This window comes from Pyrus communis, chromosome 7 (assembly GCF_041283825.1).
Source record: "Pyrus communis isolate YQ-2024b chromosome 7, ASM4128382v1, whole genome shotgun sequence".
NCBI classification, from domain to species: domain Eukaryota; kingdom Viridiplantae; phylum Streptophyta; class Magnoliopsida; order Rosales; family Rosaceae; genus Pyrus; species Pyrus communis.
In genome coordinates, this window is record NC_142571.1 from 3,452,862 (window position 1) to 3,468,254 (window position 15,393).

Consider the following 15,393-nt stretch of genomic DNA (forward strand, 5'->3'; position numbering starts at 1 on the left):
TGGAGGTTGTGGTGGAGGTTGTGGTGGCTCTTGTTGACTCCTCGTTCTCCTCAAAGTGCGTTCAAAATCACCGTCAAAGTCGGAGATGTTCTCTATAATAGGCCGAGAGCTACGAGTCATACACAGTACCTAAAAAAAACAAGGAAACAAACAAACTAAGAATCTGAAATAAGAATGCACGAAAAACAAAATATAAAAATAAAGACAAAGGATTAGCAAAGTTGCTAATCCCCGGCAACGGCGCCAAAATTTGATGCGAGATTTACTTGACACTCAAATTAAACCCTCGTTTGACAATTGTAGTAGAATGGATAAGTGAGGGATCGTTCTAGACCGGGGATTAGGAGGGCTTGCTAAAACCTTCTAAATTGACTTAAAAACATAAAAACTAAATTAAAATACTCTTAACAAGACTACTATGACTCAGAATGGCTTTGAAAAACTCAAATTGTCTAAAACAATCAAATTGACTCAAATAGAAGCTAGAACTTGATTTAGACGAATTTGCAATTGTTTATGACTCCAAAAGCTTAAAGATACAAAAATAAAACAAATACGAATGATTAAGACTTAACAAAATAGGGGGGGGGGAATTGTGGTTGGACGATATTAAATTAAAAAGATAGAATATAATTAAAGGCAAAATGTAAATATGAATGTGATAAAAATATGGATGATGGAATAGCCAAGGGGTTCTTCTCCACACATGTACACTTGCAAACAAAATTGATTCTCAGTTGGTCTTTCGATAAGTTGTGAAACTCAATGCTCCAAGTTAATTAGATCCGCTTAGATTAACTTTCAGATTTCCCTAAATTCGTTGGATTGAATGGAATACGCATTACAACCAAATTATTCTTAATCAAAGTCCCTAACTATGGAATACGCATGATAGAGACATTTAACCAAGATCATTAAGTTCAACGGAAATCATAAACATCGACGAGGCATTCGTTACTATGGAATACGCATGAAACTTATGCCAAGAATTCGTTTAACGCGATTGTTTATAAGCAACCTCTACTACTTGTGAATATAAGTTCATAACGATTAGGTGAAATTCACTTATATTCTAGCGTCATATTTATGCATGAAAATTAAGCTTGCAATCTCAATGAACATACATAAATAAGTTATCAATCAAACAGTTAAACGAATTGAATCCACAACTTATGAAATTCCAACCAAACGTAATCAATTCAAAATGCAAATATAAACATAGTTTCGAATCACCCCCTAGCTAAAGGGGGTTTAGTTCCTCATAACTTTGAAATCAAAGAAACACCTAAACATTCCAACAACTCAAACGTGAATTGTATGAACGTTTAGGCACTCTTCTCTTCCCTTCTCATACGTACAAAACAAAGAGAATTAAATTTAAACTTTGAAATCAAAGAAACACCTAAACATTCCAACAACTCAAACTTGAATTGTATGAACGTTTAAGCACTCTTTTCTTCCTCGTTGTTGTAGCACAAGGTCTAAGGTGAGCTTAAGGGCTTTAGGTGTATGTGGAATGGAGTAGGGAGTGGTTGGAGATGGAAGAATGAAGAGAAAATATGCAGAAAATGAAGTGGGACTCACGGCAATGCAATGGGTTTGTTGCTTGGTGTTTGTAACTGAAAATGTGTATGGAAGAGTAAGTGAATTTTGAGGAGTGTTGGATGCTTATTTATAGGTGAAATGGGGGAACAAAAGAGGGAATATTGCAGCTAGGAGGGGATGAATGATTATGGGTGCATGTGTTTGGAATAATGAAGGGGGAATGTATGTAATAAAACAACTAGGAAAAGTTATGAAAAGCTGGAAATGGGAGTGGGAACTCACGGCAAAGTGTTTTGGGGATGGTTCTTTGTGGTTGTGATGCATGTGATTACATGTGTTGATTGCTAAGGTGTGTGATGATGAGTGTAAGTGGAATAAAGAATGAATGAAGGCATGTGAATTAGGTGGGAAAGAGGTGGAAATGGAATGTTATGCAATGATAATGTCTTGTAAAGATACTAATAAATAATGCATGTAGGGTTAGGAAATAAAATCATAACTTAAAGGGGGAAGATTAAAGGGTGTTGAAAGGTTTTGCATGGCTTTGAAGTGATTGTGGATTGGGCTAGAGTTTAAGTACATGAAATGGACCCAAATTGCTCCCCCTTGCATGGCAAGGAATGGTGTTTGTGTTAAGCCCAAGGCAAGGTGAATGTAATTGGGTTAGGGCCATTGTTTTGTGTCTTCAAGTGCATACAAGGCCTTCAAATTCGTCCATCCTCTTGGCTCCATGGATAAGCTATCCAATCCATGCACAAAAATGCTCCAAATGGCCTCAAAATGCACTTTCTTGCTCCCTAGGCCCTTAGAACCTAAAAACACACAAAAGAAGCATAAAGGACTAAAATAACGAGAGAAACATAACGTAAATGCACGAGAACAAGCCATTTAAGTCGCATGAATATGCTCCTATCAGGTGCAGGCCCATTAAAGCTGGCCTAGGGTTGGTCCGAGGAAGCCCAGCCGAAGCTGGGTTTCATGTTTTTGGGTCAAGGCATGTCAAGCCCAATAGCAAAAGGCTATAGGCGAATAGGCCGAATAAGGCAAAGCCCAGTTAGTTATGAGCTAATGCAGGCATGTTAAATCATGGGACAAATAAAAGCCCAGCAGCACTGGCCTGCTGGAGTTGGGCTAGGGACTCACGGGACAACAGGCCAAGAAAGCTGCAGGTTTCTTGGTCAAGCTAAGGGACTTCAGGCCCGTGTAAGCCTATTAGGTTGAAGGCCTGTTGTGTCTGGGTCAATGCAACAAAGCTCAAATGGCTGCTGTCGTGTGGCCCAAGGTATCAAAACGACATTGTGCCATGATATACTCCACGCAGTTGGGCTTCAGGCCAACACGATGGTTTAGCGATAGTGCCAAGGTGGTGGTGCAACGGCCGTGCCACACAGTTTCCCATAAGTTTTTTTTTTGTTTTTTTCGACATGGTTAGGGTTTGAAAAATCCCTAAATTGTTTCTAATTTATTTATATGCTTTGACTCACAAATTCCACAAAGCAATATGATTGCGTAATGCATGAACATATATGTGTGTGTGTGTGTGTGTGTCGGAAGGTAAATATAAATGTAGGGGTTCATGCATCATGGGGAATGTTTTCATGCTTCATGGTCGTTTCAAATATCTTCCTTTATTTCAAGCGTATCTGATTGGCAGAAAATGATAAAAGCCTTTGAATTTTGTAGAAGATCCTTCTCAGAAAGTTGGAATTGCATCTCCAATGTGTTGTATCATGTTCAACAAAGAAAAATTAAATTGAATCAATAGCATGTAGATCAATTCAATAAAATAATAAATTAATCATAAAAAGAATGATTAAAACGTAATACTCCCCTGATTGAAGATCAAACTCTCTTTAGCGTAGCGTCAAGAGCATGCTGATAACCTGTTGTAGACATAATTTCTGAACAATTATAGAGGCCAAAAAAAGAGAGGGGGTGCGGCATAGAGAGAGAGATGTGTAATTGTGAGTGTGTGTTCTATTCCACCCTATTGTGCTTTTATTTATAGTAGTATAAAAGGTTAATTCTTTACCCTAATAGGATTACAACTCTAATACGATAATATCTAGTCTAAGAGATATGGTAGAATCTCATAAGGATATCCTAGATATGTTAGGATTTACACAATCACATTCATAATCTAATAGGACTGCAACATTATGCTTATTATTTTCTAATTTTATATTTTCTGCTTGACTAATAATAAAATCTATAATACTATTGGCTTGTGGATTTTCTTCATTATGCAAAATATGATTATGCTTTCTCAATGAAAAATAACAAACTAAACTATTTTGGTCTAAGATTATTTTTCTTTTTTAAGGTTCACTAATTTCTAAATTAAGATAATCTATCATATACTACAGTCTACATTTCTCTAAAATTACGGCTAACTGGTTTTTTTAGAAATCTCTTTCTTCTCTCAAGTTCTCTAAAGTGTGATATGTTGCTCTTTTTGCTGCTAAAACTCTATGTTGCACTTCTGTGGTATTATATTTACTAATAAATGAAAGGTATTCAAGATAACCAAGATACAAATTATGCTTCTTCAAAGTCTTGCTAATTATTTTCGAAATATATGTTAATCTTCTCTTTATGCTAGTTATAGTTGGGTGTCTAGGACAATAAATACCTAATGGTTGTGGTTGACAAGGTCTACAAGGGCAATAGTATCTATTGTTCATACAAAATTAAACAAGTGTGTAATATCAGTTGTGTTAATGACTTTCATCCTCAAGGTACTTTACTATTATAATTATACTATTAAAATGTTAAACTTGGCTCTAATACCAAATTCGCAAAGCAAAGACCCGGTTAAATAGTCGGATGGCCATTATAACAACTAGACATAAAACCTTGCAGATGGAACTCGACATGTTTCAACATATCGACCACTCACAATGCAAGTATAAGGTCTTAAATGATGAACTCAAAGGTACGAAGAATTTAGAGGTACCTTGATTAATGTTCAATTATTTGTATGGCAAGCATTCAACTATAACAGAGTGTTCAAACAAAGTATGATTGTCAGTTTAGCAGGTTAATTATATAATTACAATAGTGTTTTCCTGTTTTGGACTATAAGTCTAATTAAACAAACACACTAAAGAAAAAAAAAAAAAACTTACTTAAGACTTGAAGATTTCTTGAATCTGTACACTTAAACTTTTATTGACATGTAAAATGTTTACAAAGGGAAGTTTTTACAAGGAAGTAAGCAAGGAAGGTTAAGAGAGCTAAAGGCTTTGTCTAAAGGTATGATGGTCGTGTCTGTTTAGATGTGTTTACAATGAATGAAACTCCTCTTTATATACACTGAATGAGAATACTATTGTATAAAAAAAAATCTTTACAAAAGAATGGTGTGGGCGTCTCCTTGAATACTTGTCATTTATCACTTTACTTCTACTGTTACTGAAATTGTTGGTATTGTTTCTGAAACGTGGACTGAATTATTTGTCTTCCTTTAGCTTTGTCTCCTTTTACTTTTATTTTAAATTGTCCATGTGAATCTGATGCATGCATCTGAAATTGCATGCCCTGGACCCTCTTTTCCCGTACCCTAGAGCCCTCATTTGTCATCTTACCTATGCCCAATTCAAGTATTACAAAAGTATTTTGTCCTTATGATTAAACTTAAAGTTTTTGAAGACTTTCGTTATTTTTTTCATTTATTTTATTGATCTCAGTCGATTTTGTGTTCATTTCTTTTGTACTTCTAAGCCTAATCCAATCTTGCATGCGTGCAAGCTTTCATTTTCATATTGTTATGGCTTTCTTAGTTATGATAGCTACTGTACTCGCCCAATGATGCAAACACCGGAATCTCCATCCACAACTACTCTAGCCCAAACCTTAAGAATATAGAATGCAGCTAGCCCTTCACGACTCCAAAAAAGAAAGAAAAAAAAAAACACAGTTAGCCCTAAAAATACGATGGACCTAGAGTAGTTGGAGATCAAATATCCTACACCAAGAGGATGTGGTTTCTCATTGTTTGACATATATTTATAAATTTAATTTTAAGTAAATTACATTTTACCCTCTTAAGTTGGAAATCGATTTTAATTTCTTACATCTTTAAAACATTTCAATTTCATACCTTTACTTATTATTTTATTTCAATTTTATACATCTGTTAGAAAATCCGTTAAATGATGACGTGGTAAATATAAAATCTAAATTTATGTTGACGTGGCTGTCAAATTTGTGTCACGTAGTAAAAAAATAATAATTTTTTATACATTTAAAATATTATAATAATTTACCATTAAAAAAAAATAATAGAAAGAAAAAAACCAACCCAATCCAACTCAGAAACCCATCTTCCCTCGACCAACCTCCCTCCCAGCCAAAAACCCACACCACCCCCACCTCCCCCGCAACCCCCCACCCCAACTTTCTTTGTATGGAATTGCAGAGAAATTGCGAGATTCCGAGGCCCAAAATCTAGGGTTTTGTTTGGGATTGGCTTTTCTCTCGGCAAGTAAGTGCTCTAAGATAATTTTTTTCCCTTAATTTAAAAGGTGGGATTCAAATTTTGACCTTTCATTTATTAAATTTGAATATAATTTGTGTGGTTGATTTCTAGGGTTTGTGAGAATTGGGGTTGCAATTGTGATTTCGGTATGTTTAGGGTTTGCGGAATTCAAAATTGTTTCTGGGGTCGGAGAGTTTTAATTGTGGTCTGTTTGGTTGCTGAGAAAAAGGGGGAAAGAGGAGGTTTTTGGTTTGTAATTTTGCGGTGGAGGTGGGGGTGGGGTTGGGGGATTGCGGAGGAGGTGGGGGTGAGGTGGGATGGGGTGAGTTTTTGGATGGGAGGGGAGGTGAAGAGAGTGGAAGAGAGGGAGGTGGGTCGGGAAGATGGCGTCGGTGGTTGGGGACGGCGCCGGCGATGAAGACTGGGTGCGAAGGAAATGTGTGGCTTCCCGTTTTGGTCCTTGGAGAAGATGAAGGGCTGGTTGGGATTGGGAAGTACAGCGAGGCTGAGAAAAAGCTCAGGGGATGTCGCAGGGAGCAGGGTCATCGCAGAGAGCTGGTGGGTTGAAACTTGAAGGGAAGATCAAGCTCTGAAACCCAGATCTTCGTTCTTTCTTTTTGTTTTCGTTTTTTCAAATTTTAAATAAAATATTAAATAAATTAAAATAATCTTCTAATATTTACATTATTAATAATTTATTTATTTCTTTTATCCATGCATAAAAATTTATTTTTTTGCCACGTGGCATAAATTTGATAACCATGTCAGCATACATACATGTGAATTTCATATTTGTCACGTCATAATTTAATGGTTTACTTAACAGATTTTCTAACGAATGTTTGAAATTGAAATAAAATGATAAGTAAATGTATGAAATTGAAATATTTTAAAGATATTGTAAGAAATTGAAATTAACTCGAAATCTAAAAGGTAAAATGTAACTTACCCTTTAATTTTTCTTAGCTTTATTGTTATAAATTTTATATTTATTAAACAATGATTAGAGCCACACAGAAACCACATCTATTTTGAGCGCATAAAGGTTTGATCTTCAGCAGTAGTGTGTCTTCCTTGCACGTTCTCATGAGTTGCCATCTCAACTTGAGAGATTTTTCAATATAATAAGAATACAATATGATATATAACGTGTCATTATATAAATAATGAGATATGTATTTTAAAAAATTTAATAACTTAAAAAATTAAATTTTTTACCACTTATATTAAAGACAGACACGTAGTATAGTATCTGTCTTCCGATAAAAAAAAATCTCCCTCAACTGCATTAGAATTGCTGACCTCCAAATTGTCAAAACCGACAACGCCATTCCCAATTCCCAAACTAATAATGTTCACGCGCATTTCTCTGGCAGTCTACAATCCACATCTCTCTCTGTCTCTCTCTGTCTCTTTATATCTAGATATGAGATCCCAACATATACATTTTCATGCACTCAACTCAACCTAGAGCCCCCGCCCCCCCGCCGCGAAATGCAAAACATTTTCACACTCAAAATGCCAAGACTGCCCTTCTCTCCTTTCTTCCTCCTTTCTCTTCTCCTCTTTTCACTACTGTTGCTAACTGCTGCTGCTGCTGCATCATCCCCCTCATCAGCCTCTTCAGCATGCAAGTCCACCCTCTACCCAAAGCTCTGCCGTTCGATCCTCTCCACCATCCGCTTCTCACCCTCCGATCCCTACAACTACGGCAGGTTCTCCATCAAACAATGCCTGAAACAGGCACGCAAAACCTCCAAAATAATCAACCACTTCCTCAGCAAAACCAAGCACAAGTCCTTTTTCATAAACGACAGCGAGATGAACGCCCTCGAGGACTGCCAGCAATTCTCGGAGCTGAACGTGGAGTACCTGGTGGCGATCTCGACGGAGCTCAAGTCCGCCGAGTTGCTGAATGAGGAGGAGCTGGTAGTGGACAAGGTGCGGACTCTGCTGAGCGGCGTTGTGACCAACCAGCAGACTTGTTACGATGGGCTTGTGGTATCCAAGAGCACTGTTTTTGGAAACAATACTGCTTTGGCCGTGGCTTTCTCTAATAATGTTACCCAGCTATATAGTGTGTCGCTTGGGTTGGTCACGCATTCCTTGGCTCGTAATCTCAAAAAACATAAGAAAGGCAGTAACGGCTCCGGCACCAAAAATGTCCTCAAATTCCGGGAACCACTTGAAACTTTCATTAAGGTAGGCTTTTGAGTTCATTTTCTACCCATTTCTATTTATTTTTCAATTTTTTATTTTTATTTTTTTGTGATAATTTTGATATTTGTTTATCCTAGTTAAAGTTCTAATTGATAAAATCTTGTAGCATATCTGATACTGATAGTCAGAGGCCACATGCTTATAGTTTTGTTGGAATATTGGGTAATAAAATCTTGTTCAAGATCTATGCATGGAGGGATTTTTTAATATGAATGGCACATATGGTGATATATCACATGTTATTTTATAAATTGTAAGATATATGTGTTAAAAAATTAATAACTTAAAAAATAAAAAATTTCTTCACTTATATAAAAACACATAATGTACCATCTATATTTTCGTCACAATAAAAAATTTCTGAACCATATGCAATTATAATTCGGAACCTAACATTACGTGTCATTATATTTTTATAAAGGTGCCAGAATGGCAGGTACAATATATAGGATCTGGGGATGTAACACCAGATTCCAACAAACAAAGCAAGACATATTTACATAACGCTGTGGGGGTCGGAAAAAAATTATAGAGTAAAGTAGTTTTACTTACAAATGGGCAAAATACTTTAATTTTTATTATTGTGGGGTTGGATGAATCTTATGTTAGTTCTAAAACGATCAAGTTATATTTGCATAACACTATCATATTGACATTTTACAAACAAAGGTCAATATTTTATATTTGAAATACACATCTAACGAGTGCATGACGATATTCGAAGAGTAAGAATAAATCTCATCTTACATTGCCACATTGACTTCACTTAACTTTTCCTTTTCATTTAATTAATTAGAAAGAAGTTGTAAATTCATTGTTACACTATATATTAGAGTTTTCCTAATAAAAAGAAAAATTGAGTTTTTTAATTAACTTGTATATTTTTTGGATAATCTTACCATTCAAATTGTGAGTTTTGCTTTTATAAAACCTTAATTAGTATAGGATACCAAAATTTTAATTTTTTTTTGTATACTAAAATTTTAATTAACTTGTATCCTTTTCATTCAACATTTTCCAATTGTTTAATGGACGATATATTTTTAGGGAAGTGATTATCACACATTTCTTTAGCTTCTCACTCATCCTTTTTTATTTTTCACTATTAGATTGAATATATCATACTAAATCAACAGTCATAATTAAACATGGACGTATAAAAGATTAAAAAAAATATGTCTGTATCATTTCTCATACCTTAAACCAGTTAAAGCTACACCCAACCTTGTCCAAATAGTATTAAAAAAATGTGTATTAAGTAAGTTGAATGTGCATATCCACTATCCAATGGTCCACAAAGATCTCAGTTTAGGGTATTAATTGTTTATTCAAGTCAACTGGGTCTTTCGTGTGATTGAAGTAGCTAGGTCTGGAGTAATGGAGTCAACTGCTTAATAAGAAGGCTTGGCCAAAGTGCCCATGTCAATTATTGTGCGGGACTTGTAAGCAAGTAATGTCACATGGTTTCTGCATGTCGCGAGGCATTTGCACCGCCAATGGCGTCCCCCATCAATTCCAGCACGCCACCGCCACCACCACCACCCATCCTTTTACTTTCTGGTGGTCAACTCCCCTTCCATCTCATATGACATAATAAAAGTTAATACTCTTTAACACATGTTATCCAGGTAATAAGTATATTGATAAATGACTTTGGTAATACGTATATTTCAAAGGTTGGTCTTGATATTGTGTTAATTATGTTTTGATGTTCCAAAAATGCTTAAATTTTAGCTATGCGTGTTCAAAAATACTTGGTGTCCAAAGATGGCATGTTAAACAGAACCACAGTTATCGATAAAAGAACAAGTGATTACGTAGAGATTTGTGAGTAACTAAGGAAGAATTAATTTGAATCAGTAATTAAATTGCAGGCACTTCGGAAAAGTTCTGGAAAAAAATCGACGACTCCCGAAAGAGGTGAGAGGATTCTTGAAGAAATGGAGAGTAGTGGTATTCTGGTTAATGGCACAGTGATTGTGAGTCCATACGGTACTGACAACTTCACATCGATTGGAGATGCCATTACTTCTGCTCCCGAGAACTTACAGGCTGAAGATGGCTACTTTGTGATCTATGTTAAAGGAGGATACTATCAAGAGTACATTGTCATCCCCAAACACAAGACTAACATAATGCTGCTCGGAGATGGTATTAATAACACTGTCATTACCGGAAACCATAGTTTCGTCGATGGTTGGACTACCTTCAACTCTTCAACCTTTGGTACGAATTACATTTCTGCTAGCTCTCTCTTCCGGCCCTCCTGATATTAAAGTATGTATCAAAACTATTTTGAATCACATTCATCCCATCAAAACTCGAGTAGGGACTTGAGAAAAACTTGAAGGGGAGCTATTCTCGTCACGTGACAATGTTGAGTGACAAAATAGTTTCAGTTGAAACATGACACGTATCAAAATTTGATGATAAGTTTGTATATCTTAAACACGTCATTTTTTGAACTCAATTATTGTGCCAATATACTCGAGAACAACTCTACATGCATGGGTCATAATTTTGAAGCTATTACATTTGTTTTACTTCATTATTCTTAGTCTGACACTCAATGTTGTTCTGTTGCAGCTGTTTCTGCTGAGCGATTTGTAGCCATAGATATTACATTCAGGAACACTGCAGGTCCAGAAAAGCACCAAGCGGTAGCTGTAAGAAACAATGCTGACCTCTCCACATTTTACAGATGCAGTTTCGAAGGCTATCAGGACACACTATATGTACATTCCCTAAGGCAGTTCTACAAGGAATGTGACATATACGGAACTGTAGATTTTATTTTTGGAAATGCTGCAGCCGTCTTCCAGAGTTGCAACTTATACGCTCGAAAACCGATGCCTAACCAGAAGAACGCCTTCACAGCGCAGGGACGAACTGACCCAAATCAAAACACCGGAATCTCCATCCACAACTGCACAATTGAAGCTGCGCCGGACTTGGCAGCGGACCTCAACTCCACATTGAATTTTCTGGGAAGGCCTTGGAAGGTGTTTTCTAGGACTGTTATCATGCAGTCTTACATTGGCCCTCTGATCAGCTCAGTTGGATGGTTGGAATGGAATGGGACCGTTGGATTGGACACGCTGTTTTATGGTGAGTTTCAGAATCACGGTCCGGGGGCAAACACGACGGGGAGAGTACAATGGCCTGGTTACAGTCTGATGAATGTTACTCAAGCTGTGAATTTCACTGTCCTTAATTTCACATTGGGTAATACTTGGTTGCCCGACACCGATATACCCTTCTATGAAGGATTGCTGAATTAGTGTGTACTTAAAACTTCTCAACTTCCAAATGAAAATTAATCTTTCTAGTTACTACTGATTATTGTATTCAGTACCGTTAAAACATTCTAATCATTCATTATCTTAATTTCATGGCATTCATTCATGTTCAACATATATATCCTCGGTTCATAATTACGGCTTCTAGGTAGCTAGTGTTCTATAAACAGATGCTAATAGAACTACAAGGAAATATGAATTATGAAATGTCAAACATGTTGGACTTTATATTTATGTGTGTGTGTTTATATATATTAATTTCAACAATTGCATCAAAAAAATAAATTGTATATCACAATTTGCTGTGCGAAAACAATGAAAAAGTATAAGAAGACAGACAAAACAATCATGATAAAAAAGGGAAATGAAAAATAATACGTTGGGAAAAAACAACTTTTGTTCATGGAATTATCAAATATATTGGTCAGAGGTTCGATTTGTAGGTAACACCAGCATCAGAGATCCACTTAGTTCCTTGGAGAAATGAATGCACCGTAAATTTGCCGGCTGCTTTTTGGTTGATGGATCTCAACCCCTTCCATTTAACTCTATTCTTTGTGGAAGAACCAGGTCCAAAATTTTGAAATTCCGAGTAAAATATGGTGTCCGGAGCGCTTGTGCCCACCCATGGCATCCATCCATTAGGGTTGATGAGGCTTCCCATGTATGTTTGCATGTACACAGTTGTGGAGTGATTCTTCCATGGCCTCCCGAGGTAAGTTTTGACCCGGGACAAGTCTCCAAAGGGCGATACGCTGCAATTATGAATTGAAATTCCTGTATTTTGATTGGGATCAATTTTCCCTTGAGCTGTGATGGTGTTCTGCTGGCCTCGCATGGGAACTTTGGCCATTATGTTGCAGTTCTGGAGCACAACTGCTGAGTTCCCGAAAATGAAATCAACCGTTCCATAAATGTTGCATTCGCGGTAGAACTGGCGATTGGAGTGAGCATAGAGAGTGTCCTGGAATGCATCGATGTGGCACCTATAGAAGACTGACTGATCGGCAGTTGACATCAAGGCCACTGCCTGGTGCTTGGCTGGTCCGGCAGTGTTGCGAAATCCAATGTCCCGAGCAATGAATCCCCTTCCAAAAACGGCTGCACACAAAGAAAAATGTTTCTGTTACCATTATGTAATAAAACATTTACCGGCAACATTACTGATCATATCTCTCACCGAGCGGAGACTCATTTGCACGAGTAGAGTCCCGACATAGGTCTCAATATTTAAAAGAGACATGTCAGTAATGTGTTCAGTAAATATGCGAGCTATGCAAAAAGATTTATCGAACTGTAAATGAAAGTCAAATGAAAGTTTACCGAATGTGGCAGTGGAAAATGTGGGAGTTCCATCCACAACGTTGAGTTTGGCAGATACAATAGTTGCAGTCGAACCATCACCGACCACCAAAACATTCCACTTGGATTTCTCAACTCTCACATTCCCGTAATAAACCCCCTTCTTCACGTAGATGATTGTTCTCTTCTTGCTTTTATTCGGGACAGCCTTCAGTGCATCGTGAATTGTTTTGTACTTGCCACTGCCATCACGCGCCACAACAATGTCTGCCTTCTTCCTCAAATCCGAATTTTGAAGCAGCTTGCGGTCCTTCCGATGCAGCCACTCTGGCACACCCTGGCTGTAGCTATCTGTGGGGTCAGGGTGTGTCATCAGTCGCCTTAGCTTGACCGAGTTAAGGATTTTGGAAATCCAAGAGGCTATGGCAAGACTGTTGCTAGTTAACTCAGTAGAGTTCTTCAAGTAGCCGATAACTTTATCCTTGAGTTCTCCTTTTACTTCATCAAAACCTTCAATGCAAGTCTGCTGATATGTGCCTGAAGAGCTCAGCCAAGTCTTGAGATCATCAAACACATCAACCAACGAGTTAGCGCTGGACAACGTGTCGTTGAGATGATCCAATGCCAGACTCAAAAGGTCTTGACAATCTTTCAAAGCTGCCGCGGACTTTCTGTCCTTGGCAGTAGCATTAAGAACCCCATCAGCCGAAAAATGACTAGTGGCTTTCGTCAGTTCATTGTTCGCCACCTGAACAGCCAACTTGAAAAGCTCCTCAGGCTTAACATTGTTGGAGTTAACCAGAGGACCAAGACTGCTGTAACACGAGTCCTGGTACAAGGTCACATCGCAAACAGCCTTGACAGAAGTGGAGATGCCCGAGCCCTTAGAATTCCCACCAGATTTATTATGAACGGTGGTTCCAACCACAGCAGCAACAACGATACAGACAAGAACTATGGATGATAGGCTTATGATGGCAACTCTTTTTCGAGTTTTCCGATGAGCGTCGAGCCGGGCTTGCTCGGATTCATCAACCTTTCCATAGGATTTGAAGGAAGACATAATGCTTAATTATTTTTCTATGGGGTTGAGATTTGCATGAGGGATGGTGGGCTGGGTGTGTTTATATACATGGAGGGTTTAAATAAACATATTGGTAGCCTAACGCGGTGCTACGTGCTTTGCACTATACTATTTTTGATAGCATTCAACTGGTGGAGTGCTTGACATGTTATTGGAGGCTCAAGTCATACATTCATAGATTTGCCTAGTAGAAGTATTTTTCGTGCACTCGGTTTTCCTCCGCCGAACACATCGAAAATTATTAAATGTATATGGTGTTTTTGACTTTATCTTACTTCTTAGATATGTATATAAGCGTTATTTATAAACTTGCTATTAGATTGTATAGGAAATACAAGTATTGTGATCTTGCACTGTACATACATGTACCACATGGTTGTACTGTAGGATTTGCCAACAATACTTGCAACTAATCGAATCTAACTTTCAATTTTAATTAAAATAGTCGAGTGCTTCATAACTTTCATCAAAAGAAAAGTCAAAGGATAACAAGATGAAAATCCCAATTATTGTGATGGAAAATGATATCCTCACCAGATCCTTTTCCTGAAGATCCAGAGGATTCTGTGATCGTGATCGTTCATCGTACATCGTGCGATCAGAAATCATTTGAAATTTAAAATTTAAAAATAAATATAAATAGTACCTAACGAAAATGACCACACGATGTACGATAAATTGCCACGATCACGGGATCCCCCAGATCCCCAAGGCAAGGATCATTTTCCTATTGTGATGGTTGCAACAGACAAATATCATCTCCGGATCCTCTTTGTAGGAATCTAAGGATCAATTAATCGTGTTCATTTATCGTACATCGTGCGGTAAGTTTCATTAGGTACTATTTATATTCAATTTTATATTTTATATTTTTAATAATTTCTAACCGCAAGATGTTTGATGAACAAACACGATTGATTGATCCTCCAGATCCCCATAAAGAGGATCCGGAGAGGATCCTATTCCGATTGCAACGACTACGCTTGGCAAATGGGTGGGTCGTGTTCGTATCATTTTCATGTCATACCAGTTATTTTCACAGACGTGTCATGGAAAACTTGTTATCTTAACGGGGTTCTTAATAGGTAACCTGATAACAATCCGATTCGTTAATAAATCGTGTCATTTTGTGTCGGGTTAACAGGTTATACAGGAAACTGTCATGCCTAATGCTTAAGATTTGGCAAATGATATCTTATCGAGTTATTAACGGGTGACCTGATAACGACTCAACTCATTAACGGATTACCCGATAATGATCTGATTCGTTAAAAGGTTGACCCAAAACTTAGTATTTTGTGTCGTTTCGTATTGAATTAATGGGTCATGCAAAAAATTATCAAGCTTAGCAACAACCATACACCTGGTAATACTAACAATATTGCTAAAATTTCATATGTAGTCTTTTGCAGAAATCATAAATTTAAGATTACAATGTCTCAAAAATTTTCTGAACTTTTGTA

General features: G+C 37.2%; 2 protein-coding genes across 2 annotated transcripts; one reads left to right on the forward strand and one right to left on the reverse strand.

Annotated features, from left to right (window-relative positions):
* Positions 1–7,108: 7,108 nt before the first annotated feature.
* LOC137734692 (putative pectinesterase/pectinesterase inhibitor 47) lies at positions 7,109–11,577 on the forward strand. The gene is made up of 3 exons (XM_088698058.1): positions 7,109–8,227; positions 10,120–10,471; positions 10,832–11,577. The coding sequence occupies exons 1-3, from the start codon at positions 7,520–7,522 to the stop codon at positions 11,524–11,526; spliced, it is 1,755 nt and encodes a 584-aa protein (XP_088554184.1). The 5' UTR covers positions 7,109–7,519; the 3' UTR covers positions 11,527–11,577.
* A 391-nt stretch (positions 11,578–11,968) lies between these two features.
* LOC137733386 (putative pectinesterase/pectinesterase inhibitor 24) lies at positions 11,969–13,909 on the reverse strand. The gene is made up of 2 exons (XM_088697896.1): positions 12,868–13,909; positions 11,969–12,645 (listed from the first exon to the last, which is right to left on the reverse strand). Exons 1-2 carry the CDS (start codon positions 13,907–13,909, stop codon positions 11,969–11,971), a joined length of 1,719 nt encoding a protein of 572 aa, XP_088554022.1.
* Positions 13,910–15,393: the final 1,484 nt, after the last annotated feature.